The following is a 15,541-nucleotide window of genomic DNA, read 5'->3' as shown; positions in this document are numbered from 1 at the left end:
TGAGAGGCCTGAGTACCACACACAAAAAAAAGAGATAAGGAAGGACACTCCTGCTACAAGAGATAAGGAAGGACACTTGGATTGATCAAGAGATCAATCCAAGAAGAAGATATAACAATTATAAATATTTATGCATGCAACATAGGAGCACCTCAATACATAAGGAAAATGCTAACAACCATAAGAGGGGAAATTGACAGTAACACAATAAGAGTGGGGAACTTGAACACCCCACTTACACCAATGGACACATCATCCAAACAAACAAACAAAAAAAATAAGGATATACAAGTTTTAAATGACACAACAGACCAGATATATTTAATTGATATTTATGGGACATTCCATCCAAACACAGCAGATTACACTTTCTTCTCAAGTGTACACAGAGCATTCTCCAGGAGAGTGCACATCTTTGGTCACAAATCAAGCCTCAGAAAATTTAAGAAAATTGAAATCATATCAAGCATCTTTTCTGGACACAATGTTATGAGATTAGAAATCAAATACAGGAAAAAAATTGTAAAAAAAACAAATACATGGAGGCAAAACAGTGCACTACTAAATAATCAAGAGATCACTGAAGAAATCAAAGAGGAAATTAAAACATACACAGAAACAAATGACACCAAAAACATGATGACCCAAAATCTACAGGATGCAGCAAAAGCAGTTCTAAGAGGGAAGTTTATAGCAATTAAATGTCACCTCAAGAAACAAGCAAAATCTCAAATAATCTAACCTTACACCTAAAGCAACTAGAGAAAGAAGAACAAAGAAAATGCATTGTCAGTAGAAGGAAAGAAATCATAAAGATCAGAACAGAAATAAATGAAATAGAAATGAAGAAAACAATAACAAAGATCAATAAAATGAAAGGTTGGTTCTTTATCCATTCATCTGATGATGGACACTTAGGTTGCTTCCATGTCCTGGCTATTGTAAATAGAGCTGCAGTGAACATTTTGGTACATGACTCTTTTTGAATTATGGTTTTCTCAGGGTATATGCCCAGTAGTGGGATTGCTGTGTCGTATGGTAGTTCTATTTGTAGTTTTTTAAGGAACCTCCATGGATAAAGAAGACGTGGTACATATATACAATGGAATATTACTCAGCCATAAAAGGAAATGAAATTGAGTTATTTGTAGTGAAGTGGATGGACCTAGAGTCTGTAATACAGAATGAAGTAAGTCAGAAAGCAAAAAACAAATACCGTATGCTAACACATATATATGGAATTTAAGAAAAATAAAGTCATGAAGAACCTAGGGGGAAGATGGGAATAAAGACACAGACCTACTAGAGAATGGACTTGAGGGTATGGGGAGGGGGAAGGGTAAGCTGTTACAAAGTGAGAGAGTGGCATGGACATATATACACTACCAAACATAAAATAGATAGCTTGTGGGAAGCAGCCACATAGCACAGGAAGATCAGCTTGGTGCTTTGTGACCACCTAGAAGGGTGGGATAGGGAGGCTGGAAGGGAGGAAGATGCAAGAGGGAAGAGATATGGGAACATATGTATACATATAATTGATTCACTTTGTTATAAAGCAGAAACTAACACACCATTGTAAAGCAATTGTACTCCAATAAAGATGTCAAAAATAAAAATTAATTAATTAATTAATTAATTAATTATTTTTAAAGTTGGTTCTTTGAGAAGATAAACAAAATTGATAAGGCTTTAGCCAGACTCATCAAGAAAAAGAAGGGAGAAAATGCAAATCAATAAAATTAGAAATGAAGAAGAAGTTACAATGGACACCACAGAAACTCAAAGAATCATAAGAGACTACTACAAGCAACTGTATGCTAATAAAATGGGCAACCTCAAAGAAGTGGACAAATTCTTGGAAAGGTACAATTTTCCAAGACAGAACCAGGAAGAATTAGAATATATAAACAGACCTATCACAAGTAATGAAATTGAAACTGTAATTTTAAAACTTCCAACAAACAAAAGTCCAGGACTAAATGGTTTCACAGGCCATCTGAATTCTACCAAACACTTAGAGAACAGCCAACCCCTATCCTTCTCAAACTCTTACAAAAAATTGCAGAGAGAGGAACACTCCCAACTTCATTGTACAAAGCCACCATCACCCTGATACCAAAACCAGACAAAGATATTACAAAAAAGAAAATTACAAACCAATATCACTGAAAAACACAAATCAAAATCCTCAACAAAATACTAGGAAATAGAATCCAACAACACATTAAAAGGTCATGCACCAAGATCAAGTCTGATTTATACCAGGAATGCAAAAATTCTTCAATATACACAAATCCATCAGTGTGATACCCCATATTAACAAATTAAAGAATAAAAGCCCTATGATCATCTCAATAGATGCAGAAAAACTTTTGAGAAATTTCAATACCAATTTATGATAAAAACTCTCCAGAAAGTGGGCATAGAGGGAACCTACCTAGACATAATAAAAGCCATATATGACAAAACAGCAACGTCATTCTCAATGGTGAAAAACTGAAAGCATTTCCTCTAACATCAAGAACAAGACAAGGATGTACACTCTCACAACTCTTATTCAACATAGTTTTGGAAGTCCTAGTCACAGAAATCAGAGAAGAAAAAGGAATAAAAGAAATACAAATTGGAAAAGAAGAAGTAAAACTGTCACTGTTTGCCAAAGACATGATAGCATACCTAGAAAATCCTAAACATGTCACCAGAAAACTACTAGAGCTAATCAATGAATCTGGTAAAGTTGCAGGATACAAAATTAATGCACAGAAATATCTTGCATTCCTATACACTAACAACAGATGAGAAAGAGAAATTAAGGAAACAATCCCATTCATCATCACAACAAAAAGTATAAAATACCTAGAATAAACCTAATTAAGGAGGCAAAAGACCTGTACTCAGAAAATTATAAAACACTCATGAAATAAATCAAACATGGCATAAACAGATGGAGAAATATACCATGTTCTTGGATTGGAAGAATCAATATTGTGAAAATGACTATACTACCCAAAGCAATGTACAGATTCAATGCAATCCCTATCAAATTACCAATGGCATTCTTCACAGAATTAGATCAAAAAATTTTAAAGTTTGTATGGAAACACAAAAGACTCTGAATAGCCAAAACAATCTTGAGAAAGAAAAACAGAGCAGGAGGAATCAGGCTCCCTGACTTCAAACTATACTACAAAGCTACAGTAATCAAGACAGTATGGTACTGGCACAAAAACAGATATATAGATCAATGAAACGGGATGGAAAGCCCAGAGATAAATCCATGCACATATGGACACCTAATTTATGACAACAGTGGCAAGAACATACAATGGAGAAAAGACAGCCTCTTCAATAAGTGGTGCTGGGAAAACTGAACAGCTACATGTAAACGAATGTAATTAGAACACTACCTAACATCATACACAAAAGTAAACTCCAAATGGATTAAAGAACTAAATGTAAGACTGGACACTATAAAACTCTTAGAGGAAAACATAGGAAAAACACTCTTTGACTTAAACCACAGAAAAATCTTTTTTGACCCACCTCCTAGAGTAGTAAAAATTAAAACTAAAATAAACAGGACCTAATGAAACTTAAAAGATTTTGCACAGCAAAGGAAACCATAAACAAGACCAAAAGACAACCCTCAGAATGGAAGAAAATATTTGCAAACAAAGCAACAGGAAAAGGATTAATCTTCAAAATATACAAATAGCTCATGGAGCTCAATATAAAAAAAGCAAACAGTGCAATTAAAAAATGGGCAGAAGACCTAAACAGACATTTGACCAAAGAAGACATAGAGATGACCAAGAGGCACATGAAAAGATGCTCAACATCACTAATTATTAGAGAAATGCAAATCAAAAAAATGCAATGACATATCACCTCACACCGGTCAGAATGGTCATCATCAAAAAAACTACAAACAATAAATACCGGAGAGGGTGTGGAGAAAAGAGAAGCCTTTGGCACTCTGGGTGGGAATGTAAGTTGATACAGCCACTGTGGAGAACAGTATGGAGGTTCCTTAAAAATCTAAACGTAGAATTACCATATGATCCAGCAATCCCACTACTGGACATATACCCAGAGAAAACCATAATTCAAAAAGACACATGCAACCCAACATTCATTGCAGCACTATTTGCAATAGCCCAGTCATGGAACCAACCTAAATGTCCAACGATAGATGAATGCATAAAGAAGATCTGGTACATATATACAATGGAATATTACTTAGCCATAGAAAGGAATGAAATTGGGTCATTTGTAGAGATATGGATGGACATAGAGTCTGTCATACAGAGTGATGTAAGCCAGAAAGAAAAACAAATTTCATATATTAATGCATATATGTGGAATCTAGAAAAATGGTACAGATTAACCTATTTTCAGGTCAGGAATAGAGACATAGATGTAGAGAATGGACATGTGGACTCATAGGGGGAAGGAGATGGTGGGACAAATTGGGAGATTAGGATTGACTTATATACACTACCTTGCATAAAATAGATAGCTAGTGGGAACTTGCTATAAAGAATAGGAATCTCAGCTTGGGGGTCTGTGATGACCTAGTTGGATGGGGGTGGGGGTTGGGGGCTGGAGGAGAGAGGTCCAAGATGGAGGGGATATATGTATACATATACATATAGCTGATTCACTTCATTGTACAGCAGAAACTAACACAGCATTGTAAAGCAATTATACTCCAATTAAAAAAAAATAAACTTAATGTGAATATTATTTCATAATATATGCAAATGTCAAATCACTATGTGGTACACCTGAAACTAACATAATTTGTATGTCAACTATATTTTAGTTAAATAAACTAAGAGTCCTTCGGAGGGGAAAATGTCTCACCTTTGAGCTTTACATATGTAACAGAAATGTATATATAAATTTCTATACAGTTAGTAAACATTATTATTTGTAACAATTAGATATTTATAGTGCTGGCAAAAATTAGGTGACTGTATTTCTAACTTTGGATGGTCTTTAGTAGTTGGGAATGAGGGAAATATGGAAAAAATGGAAGAGGACCCACATGGGGCAGAGTATTTATTGAGATGTAAACATACCTGTTGGGGAGAAAAGCAACAAAATTGGGGAACTCTGGGTCAAGAGGAAGTTGAGATAGAAAGAGATAAGCGTCAGTGGAGTGCCTAGTAAGTTCTAGGGGCTTCACCTATGTCAATTCTCAGAACATACCTAAGAGGCATATAGTATTTTCCCTGAGATTCAAAGAAGTCAACCAATTTGCGGAGGATCGCATAATGAGTCACAGTGCAAATTTTCTAACTCATCAATATCATGGTCTTTGTAAAACCAGTCACTGCCCACAACTCTGCCTTCCAAGATATTTGCAACAAGTCAAGAGAGAAGCCACACCTTCACTTCCTGCAGTATAGCAGATGATATATTCCAAAGGGTCATTTCACTGTAAAACAACTTAGGTCTTAAAACCTACTTTCAATGCTTTCCTGGGCTTATAGAAGATAATGGAAATCTCCAGAGCTTTCCTAGTTCCCCTACAAACATGCGTGTGCACACATACACTCATACAGAGTGAGCTGAAGCTAGATTAAGGATGAGTGAGCAGCTAGCCAAGAACAAATGGGGAAAAAAGAGGAAATTTCCCAAGGTCAAATGCTTTTATCAGAAGGACCTTGAGGATACTAAATTTCGAGCAATCTGTAAGGTGGAAAGTCTGCATCTAAGGCTCTTGCCACAAATCCTAGAAAAGGGGCAAAGTAGCTCCAAATGAAAAAAATCCCCTGACTTGCTAATAGAAGCCGATATACCAATATTCTTAAGAAAACAGTGTGCCCTTTTTAGACCTTCTAGATAAATGAAAATTAAGATTTTTTAAAATGGAGCTCACAATCAAAGTTCACCTAATACACAAGGAAACAAGCTCTAGGACTGAAAGTCAATAGAAACAGCAAATAACAGATTTAAACCCACAAGGTGTTTGGATAATTTATTTATCAATCCAGACTATAACAAAAATGAATTTAAGGTATAAATAAATAAAAGATAGAATCACAAAAATGAGCAAGCAATAAGAAAATAAGAACATGACAAGTCAGATTTGAATATGAATCAAATGAAAATTTGCATTTTTCAGCTCTAATTCCATTTGCTTCTTTTTCATATCTTTCATTTCTCTCTGTATTGTTCCTGTTTTCCACTAAATCTTTGAAAATATTTATACCTTTTTCAAAAGTCCTTTTTCTGCTAATTTCATCATTTGTCATTTCTGCATCAGTTTCTATTGACTAATTGTTGTGCTTATTATGGGTCAGATTTTGCTACCTTTTAACATGTACAGTGCATTTTATTGTAGGTTAGACATTGTGAATATTATGCTGCTAGGTGCTTAGATTTTTCATTTTCCCTTTACAAATTGTTTAATTTAATTTTGGCAGGTATTAAGTAATTTCCAGATCACCTTGATCCTTTCAGAGTTTTATTTTAAGCTTTTTAGGGTGGATTTAGTGTAGCCTTTACTCTAGGGCTAATTTAGCCTTCTTATTAGGGGAACTTTACCAATTGCCCTAAGTGTTCAATATCTTGCCACTCTTGCTGCGTGGAACTCAAACCACTCCAAGCCCTGTGTTATTGCTGGGAATTGTTCAGTCTATAGCCCTTGGTGGTATATATGCAGCTTAGTATTCATCAACAGACTCCATGGGACTCCTTTCAATTTCTGTAATGCTTACTCTGTATAGATCCCACCTCTTTCTGTGGAGAAATAACATTTCTTCCAAGGGTAACTTGACCCTAATCCTTGTAAAGGCATCTCTAGTATTATAATACTGAAGGAGCACATATGTGAGAATGGGTCTAACCTATGAAGGCCCACACTCTCCATCCCTATCTTTCTGATTCTTTCTGATCCTCATATTTCCCCTGATCTCAGTTTTTTGCACTAGTCAAAAAAGATCATTGAGCTGAAATGGGCTTGACCATTTCTTGGATCTTGGGTATATCAATCAGCAATGGTGTGAAAATACATAGAAAACTACAAGCATTCCACAGACCCATATAAATTATTAGTGAAAGCTTTAATATGTGTGTAATCCAGAGAGGGAGAATGTGTGTCAAGGTCATGGAGAAAATTGACATGAGCTGTGATGAAAATTTTACTGGAATGGGAAGTTTCCATTTCCATCCTTCTCTCCAGGCTTGTGGTCATACACTGTAGGTGTCCTTGGGGTTGTATGTAGTCTAGAGAATGCTGTCTGGACTTGAGACCAAGGATTCAGGTGGCCTTAGACAAGTGGCCAAAACAAATATAACCTTTTCCTTTTTCTGGTTGCCTTATCTCTTATTCACCCTTTGGTACAGCAACATAGAGGCTTATTTTATTTAGGAGTAAGTCCAGAATTATTTTCAAAACACATTCTGTTTTTCAAGAAAAAAATTCCTAAAAACTAAATACTTACTTTCAAAGTTTTGATTTGAGCAAAATATATATATTATAAAAGATATTAGAAAAATCAACACTGACAATAGAATAAAATTACATTATCACCATAATTATATAATTTACTTATATATTACTTTCATTAATTATCATTTTAAAAATTCTAAGTATAGTCTGTTTTTACTTCAAAATAACTAAAGCAATACACTTACTGAAACATTTAATTGTTATAGAAACTAATCATTTCTTGATTTAGCTAAGCCAGAGAAATAATTATAATTTCTCAGTTCAAGGATGTTAGGAAACAAGATATTCTTTTGACCTTTGAAGGTGTCTCTTTTCAAACTTAGTAGTAGAGTCCAGTAAAAATTGACAATAAGGGTTTTCAAATTTGAAGACTCTTATTATGTATTTTATATAATCACTTACCTATATAATCATTTATCTATGGCTTATAGATTTTACCTTATCTTATGATACATATCACCATGTAATGGTACTGGTCACATAGTAAATATGTAATAAGTACTTGTTAAACAGATGTGAATTGACAAACCCCATTAATTATATCACTCCTAACAACATAGCTTGTTATTGCTTTTCAGCCTTCTGGTGATATGATGGGATAGGACATCATATTCAAGTATGTTAGATCCTTGGAAGAAATAGTAGTGTCCAAAAAATGAAAACAAATAAATAGTTTAATTCACTGCTTATATTTCTTTAAAAAAAAAGAAAGATAACAGATCTGTGTTTTTATAGGTTATCTAGATTAGATAAAATCCAATTCAAGATTATAAATTTTGGGTCCCTTGGCTAGGTATCCTGCCCCCAGATATCTTCCTACTTCTAGTCATTTCACCATAAATATCTTCATTAACTTTATTGAGAAGGTTATTTGGTCTTTAAAGCCGACTCTTAAAATAAAAATGTTTTTGAAAAGTCACACTCCAGGTGGAGAACTCAGAGTGGAAGAGAGGAGAGTGGGCTCAGGTAGGGTACATAGAAGCCTTGATGGGGAAAGTAAACAAGACACGGGGGTGGGAATAAAACCCAAAATATCTTGGCCCAAGCAATTTTGCTTATACTGACCTTGCTTGAAGATATTCACAAACACAAACTCAAACAAACTCAAGCTTTTTTCATCCCACTCTCATCCCCAGTCCATGAGAGCCCATGAAGGGTGGAAGGGACTGAAAGGAAGGTAAAGAACTCAAAATATAAAAACATACAAAAGACTCCTGATTGCCTGAATCTTGGCTGCTATATGCTCACTCACATGTACTGTGCAGCTTGATGTGATCGGAAATTCCAGACTCAGACACATGGAAGTGGCAATAATCATATGCTCCCTGTCTGATAGACCACCCTAGCAGAAATACACCATTGATTCCACCTCACTCTTTCTTCTAGCCCACCTGTTCTGAGCCAGACACAGTGGATTTTCTCTCTGTGGCCCTATGGAGAACTGAAGAGTCCTTTCTTTTCTAATTTGGATCCGTGTTCTCTGATCTTAGAGGCTTTACAATCAGTTCAGTATTTTAAAAAGGAATTTCTAGTATTTTCATGGTTTGCTAATCTACTTACTGTTGTAATAGAAGGGCCAATTCCTGGGAAGTATGTGGTAATCAATTTGGGATAACCAGGGTCCATGGATTGTCTCCTCTCATTGTACCTGAGCAAAGAAATAACCAGAAGAAACTGCATCAGAAAATGGATTTCATGACATTAAGCTTGGCATTTCATGATCATGAATCACAACACCCACCTTATTCTCTCCTGAAAGGCTCTTCCTGAAAGGGTTTAAACTTCACCCATAAGAAAACCAAGGACCTAAACAGTTCACTCATTTACTCCATTTCTATAGGACTCAAACCCTCAAAGAGAAGATAGATGCTAAAGTTTTATCCGAATGCAGATAGTATGAAATTATTCATGAATGAGTATGTTTATTTGGCAAAATGGTAAAGAAGTTCAACTCACCACAGAGAGACTGAAAACCATATATGTCATCAGCAGAGAGGGGAAATGTGTTGTAGTCAGTATATCTGTAGGTGGGCAACATTATGGCTCTTGGATCATTGGAATGGCCAAGACACAAAGAATGGCCAAGTGCATGAACAGCAAGTAGGAACAAGTTTGTGTCTAAGAGGAAACCAATCAAAAGAGGGAAAGAACAGCAAAATATATTGACATCTAGAAAATAATGATATAACATCTGACACAATGAAAAGGGAAACATTTGGCAATACTTTACTTATTTCCCCTCCTTCATGCACAAATTTTTTCAACCTTGGCACATTATAGGCCAGATAATTCTTTGCTGTCACGGCTGTCCTGTGCATTACAGATATTTATAAATCTCTGGTTTTACCATTAAATTCAAGTAGCACCACCCCCCTTCTAGTTTTGACAACCAAAAAAAATGTCTCCACACATTTTTAAATGCCCTTTTGGGGCAAAATTGTCTCTGGTTAAGGACCACTGCACTATCAGACAAATGAAATATGTTCTATTTTTTTTAATTTCTGGAATAACTCACAGCTGGGTTCATTGCTTCTAAATAATTCTCAACCCACGTGACCTGTTCTGCTCCAGGTGCTATGAGTCACTGAGAGATAAACCACATTATGCCTAAGCCTTATACAACACAAAGAAAGCCATCGTGTTCTCTATTTTCAGATGAGGACATAGTATCAGCAAGATTAACTGACCAAATTAGTGCTTGAGCCAAGATTCAAATCCAAATTTCTTGGCTCTAAAAACTCCTTGGCTCATCCTTTTCCTATACATGATTCTAAATGAAATCAAAGAGACTATATTTACAATTCAGACATATTTACACTACCAAGTTATAGTCATGCCTGTTCATTTTTTTTATATATATGTCTCAAAGGATGCACTTTTGTAGGTAAGAGACAAGGAGGTGTTCTTTCTTTCAAATTTCCTAATTCTCAGAAGATATGAAAATTCCTGACTGTTATTTTTTTAAATCTGCACTCTAATCTAATGCATTCATTTTGGTCTTTCTTTTTCTATAGCAAAATTGAAGCTCAGAGCTAACTTCCCAGGGTCAGACACCACTTAGCTACAGAGCCTGATCTTGAAATACTCTCCAGAACCCAAGGTGAACAAAGAGTTCACACCTCAATGGGGGGATGTCTAGGAACACAAATCTTCCAAGCATTCCCTGTAACACGCGGGTCCAGTAACTAACTCAGGGATGCTTTCACTTCTCTGAAATAAGGAGAAAGAAGAAGCAAACACTGATTCTCTCCACTCTGCATAAGACTGGGAAGAGTAAACAAAACCTTTTACAATTTGGCCTAAACCTGAATTTATCTTATTCCCAATTCCTATACTACTGTGTACAAAAGATCACCATTGGTTCTTATCTCAAAATAATGGATTTTTGTTTGTGTTCTCTTTCCTTTTAGATTGTGGACTTCTGAAAGGACTGTGTCTTTTTCATCTCTGTGTCCAAGTACCCCAATCACTGAACACCTTAATAGAAGCTCAGTAAAGATGGTGGGACTTGTTCATTTAAGTTACTGTGTCAAAATTAGGCTGAGAAAAAGTATTTTAAATTAGAATTTTCATAGATAATTTAATTTTTTGAAAGTTTAGAATCAGACAAATTAAAATAAGGTAACATGGGCAAGTAGAAAGTATACACTGGGCTAAGATAAGAGCTACGAAATAAATGTTCTGGTCCCAGCTTTTTCACAAGGTAGCCACTAACATTCTCTTTTCTCTATCTGTAAAGATCTGTATTAAATTACTTTCCTAAGTTTCTTTAGAATTTTAAAAATTCTGCGAGGCAAACCAGAATAAGTTTCTCCTGTCAGATGAAGAGATTACAAACCCCAAATATTCTTGGATAAAATTTAGACAAATTTAACATATCTACTAAGGATTTGAGGCTCAGCAAGGACCTAATCCTATATCATTTGTCTTTTTATAATGAAAAAGTTCACTTCTCAATCAAGGATTTCATAAGCTTAGGCCACATGTCAGACTAAAACAAATAGCCTTTCTGGTCTATAAAAATATCTCCATCCAATGCATGCAATATCAACAAGAGAGGGGGTAATGCTAAGTAGAGCATATTCTTGATGACTTTCTCTTCATTTACTTTCCACATGAGTCAGTCATATAATCTAGAATTTCTAATAGAAAGATTAGGAAGGCTTCTGATTTGATGGTTTGAATTTTCCTGTGGCTAGTGACTTCTCTAAATAACAGGGGATACTAGTTACCCTCATTCCCCAACTTTCTGGGATGGATGATGAATTATAGCTCCTCTGTAAATACACACAGGTATTTACATTGATCTTTAACAAGATCATTGCTAAATGATCAATTGGGCATTCTGAAAATTTTATCCCAGAATCACAAGAGACTATGTGACCTTATAAACTTGTGTTTCTTTATAAGGATCTCTAAATTCTCTATAATATAATTTCATCTTTATGTGTCACTATGAATCTAAGAGATTGTCAACATACAATGAATCATGCAAATGATCACCTCTATCCTAGGATTGTTGGCATACACAGAATTAGTATCTGTGTTTGCTCATGTTTATGGATTGTACTGCCAAAAACTGATTCCCTAAATAATGGCTTTTTTCTTTCCATACTATGGTTCCTAAGTTTCCTGAATTTATACTAATAAATTAATTTATCTTCATAGATTCTTAGAACTGACTTTAAAATAATCTAGTCCAATATGCTCCATTTATAGACAGTGAAATTGAAACAGTGTTAAATTTTTATTTAGTGGCAAAAATTTTAATCAGAAGAAGTTTTCCTATCCTATAATCCTTTCTTAGAATGTAGCCTTTGAAAAACAGGATATAACTTAGAATTTGTTAGGATTTTCCTATTGTTTGGGGGTTTGAGGAACTTACCTTCATAGCTTTTAGTCTAGATTTCAGCCTCATCAAAATGTGCATCTCCTCCAATACCAGGTCCAGGTCCAAAAGCATGGGCTAAGATTCTCCCTCTGCCATCAAAAGAACTGAAGTCTCCATGTGCTTATTAAAAGAAAAAGAAAAAGAAAAAGAAAATTAGTTCATCTATACATGCTATAGGTCATGCCAAATGAAACAGATGAGGTAAGTCCAAGTTCTCTACCTCCAAATGCATATTGTGTCATGATGTCAGCCTTGCCGGCATTAATCTTTCTGAATTTCAGTGGGGTCACATCACTCCATACTTGAAAATCTTTCTGGAAAGCATAGTCAACATCCTTAGGCTTCATGTCAGGAGTGTAATTGCTAATTCTTTACCAGCAGAACAAAAGAGAAAAAAATACATGGAAACCATGTGTTAATTTTGTCATATTACAGTACTTCATTTCTGCTAACTTCATTTGAGAATGAAGTGTTTCATAAATCAATAGGCCAGATGAGAAAAACTTGCTTCATTAGCTACAGAAATATGTATCCTTGGACTCCTTAGTCCTTAAACAGAATCTAACTTGATTTTTACTCATTTATGATTTACAGGTGATCATTATGAAGGATTTACATTTGTAGAAGCTTGCTTTTTGCCCCTGCTCCCAGACTTCTGCATTTATTCATCTAAGTAGTCTATAAAATTTTCTATTGCCTCTTATTTATCATAGATTCAGATTTATTCTCCTTTTATTTACAGCCTTTCTACTCTGCTCTGGACTGACAAGCCCAGCAACTCCATTGAGTGAACAATCCTCCCTCTAGAGATACTATTACACAGGAATAATGTTAACAATTGAGAGAGGCTTCCTGTAGACCTGGGGAAAATTAGAAAAATACTTGGCTATGATGTTATAACTATAGGTGATAAAACGGTTCTTCTAAACTGGCCTCCCTGGCATTACTCTGAAATTGTGAACATCGGGGACTCCACATCGAGGTCTGTGCATCATGTCCAGAGTAGATGTGTCCAGTTGCCCAGTCACTTTTAACCCCAAGAACTGCTGCATTTCCTGGATTTTACCTTCTATGAAGTTCCTATTGACTTTCATTTTTGTCATTGGAGTTGTTTCCAACTCGAGGCTGTAAAAGGTTACCAAGTATCTCCGGAAAAAAATATATTTATTAATACATTATTTTATGTGGAAAGGTTTCTGTTGGAGCTCTGTATTTATAACTCAAATGCACACTGATGCTTTTTTAAGGCAAGGGTTTTGGCCATTTGGGAGAGGTACTCAGTTTTCTTCCTGAATCTCTCACATATATAGATGTTATTAAACTTTTGTTTGATTTTTATTTTTATTTTTTACTTTTTTTGCGGTACGCGGGCCTCTCACTGTTGTGGCCTCTCTCTTTGCGGAGCGCAGGCTTCAGATGCGCAGGCTCAACAGCCATGGCTCACGGGCCCAGCCGCTCCGCAGCATGTGGGATCTTCCCGGACCGGGGCACGAACCCGTGTCCCCTGCATCGGCAGGCGGAATCTCAACCACTGCGCCACCAGGGAAGCCCGATTTTTCTCCTGTTAGTCTGTCTCATGTCAATTTAATTTTTAGACCAGCCAGAAGAATCTAGAAAAGTAGAGGAAAATTTCTTCTTCCAAAACACTTTTTTCTTACATTCCTCTTTGGCAAAAATAAATAAGTAAATACATACATACATACATATATAAATGAATAAATAAATAAATAAAAATAAAACAACAACATCAAAAAAAATACTAAAAGCAAATAGCCTCCCAAAGCAGTTTTCAACTAATACTTTTCATGATAAAACTGGTCAATGCAATAAATGTTAAAGACAAAAATCAGGCTAGATAAATTCTACAGTGTCAATACTTAGCTGAGCAAATACCACATCATTTTCTTCAGAGATTGAATAGTTAGTCAGGGCAGCGGCTCCAGAAGCAGTGACCTGCAGAACCAGTATCAATAAAAGAAACTTCATTCTACACCTCTTCTGAACAGCTTAACCCAATTTATCCTGTTCCTTTTCAGTACAAGTTCCTTAAATGTCTCTCTTTATATAGCTCTTAGGCCAGGCTCTGTAAATACGAAATCCATTGCATGACTCACAGTTGATATCGTCCTTTATCTCAAAAAAATGCAAACACATGTATGACCTTATTCTAGGACCAACAGTGGGTCAGTTAATATCTAACCCATCAATGGGTCAATTAGCATCAAACTCATCCCTCACTCAGACAACTCAGAGTATATTTCTTCAAAATAAAGAAGCCACAACTTCCATCTACCTTATAAAATAAACCATTATATGAGAAATATTAAGCACCTAAAATATGAAAATAACTTAAAAATACATTTTTAGGAAGTTCAGAATCTGAACTTTCACTATAATACTTTCCTTATATTTATTATAAGTGAAATAAGCTTTTTTAAAAAACTAAATCTAAGAAGTTAGATAAAGTTCTTTTGTTAGAATAGAAGAATACTCTCTAAGCTGAATTTAACTCCCTAGAGAACTGTATATAGACATTCCCTGTTTAGAAAGGAAAAGTTTATAACCGCATGATGTTTGATGTTTATTCTCTGATGTTTGTTTGTTCTTTGTGCAGGCTTAGATCCTGTTTCTATAATTTGAGCTCTTCAGGCATCTAAATTGAGGCCTAATCCCAACTGCATAGCTGGGTAGAGAGATTCTAGAGGCAAATTTCCTTTCATCCTTCATGTTGGTAGCATGAAGGTCAACACTTCAACTTTGGGAGATAGCAAAAGTTTTCCTCTGGAATCTATCAGAATCTGTCTGATTCTGACACAGAATCTGTCTCTCAGTCAATAGAGAATGTTTGAAGACTGAAAACATTTAAGACTCAAGGAATAAATTACAAAGACAGAAATGCAAGCAATAGGTCTCCCTTCTGATTCTATGTGAAGAGTCTGGGGGGTGGGAGGTGCATAAAACAGTGTGTTATGATTCAGTCACTGTTCTGACCCACCTTCAAGGCCTGGGAAGTGCTGGCTGCTCCCCAGGGTTTCCCTGAGGCTCGGGCTCCAAGGTGAATGATTTCCTTCTTAAGTAGGAAGGAACGGGGGTCATCTGCATTGCACCTGGTATCTACCTCCATACTCTGCCTTTTTCAAGCTCTGTGATTTAACCTCTAGGATTTTCAGGTATTTCATTTGAAA

The 15,541-nt window shown here is 35.5% G+C and overlaps 1 protein-coding gene across 1 annotated transcript; it reads right to left on the bottom strand.

The window, feature by feature from the left end:
- Window positions 1-5,684: 5,684 nt before the first annotated feature.
- On the bottom strand, window positions 5,685-14,342 carry LOC131760318 (macrophage metalloelastase-like). Its single transcript, XM_067039525.1, is given in 6 exon segments — window positions 5,685-5,743; window positions 9,422-9,583; window positions 12,351-12,476; window positions 12,577-12,725; window positions 13,239-13,502; window positions 14,239-14,342. Coding segments are annotated over 6 exon segments (864 nt in total).
- Window positions 14,343-15,541: the final 1,199 nt, after the last annotated feature.

The sequence above is a fragment of the Kogia breviceps genome, chromosome 7 (genome assembly GCF_026419965.1).
Source record: "Kogia breviceps isolate mKogBre1 chromosome 7, mKogBre1 haplotype 1, whole genome shotgun sequence".
Classification (NCBI taxonomy): Eukaryota; Metazoa; Chordata; class Mammalia; order Artiodactyla; family Physeteridae; genus Kogia; species Kogia breviceps.
Note: the sequence above shows the minus strand (reverse complement) of the source record. Positions and strands in the feature narration are given on the sequence as shown.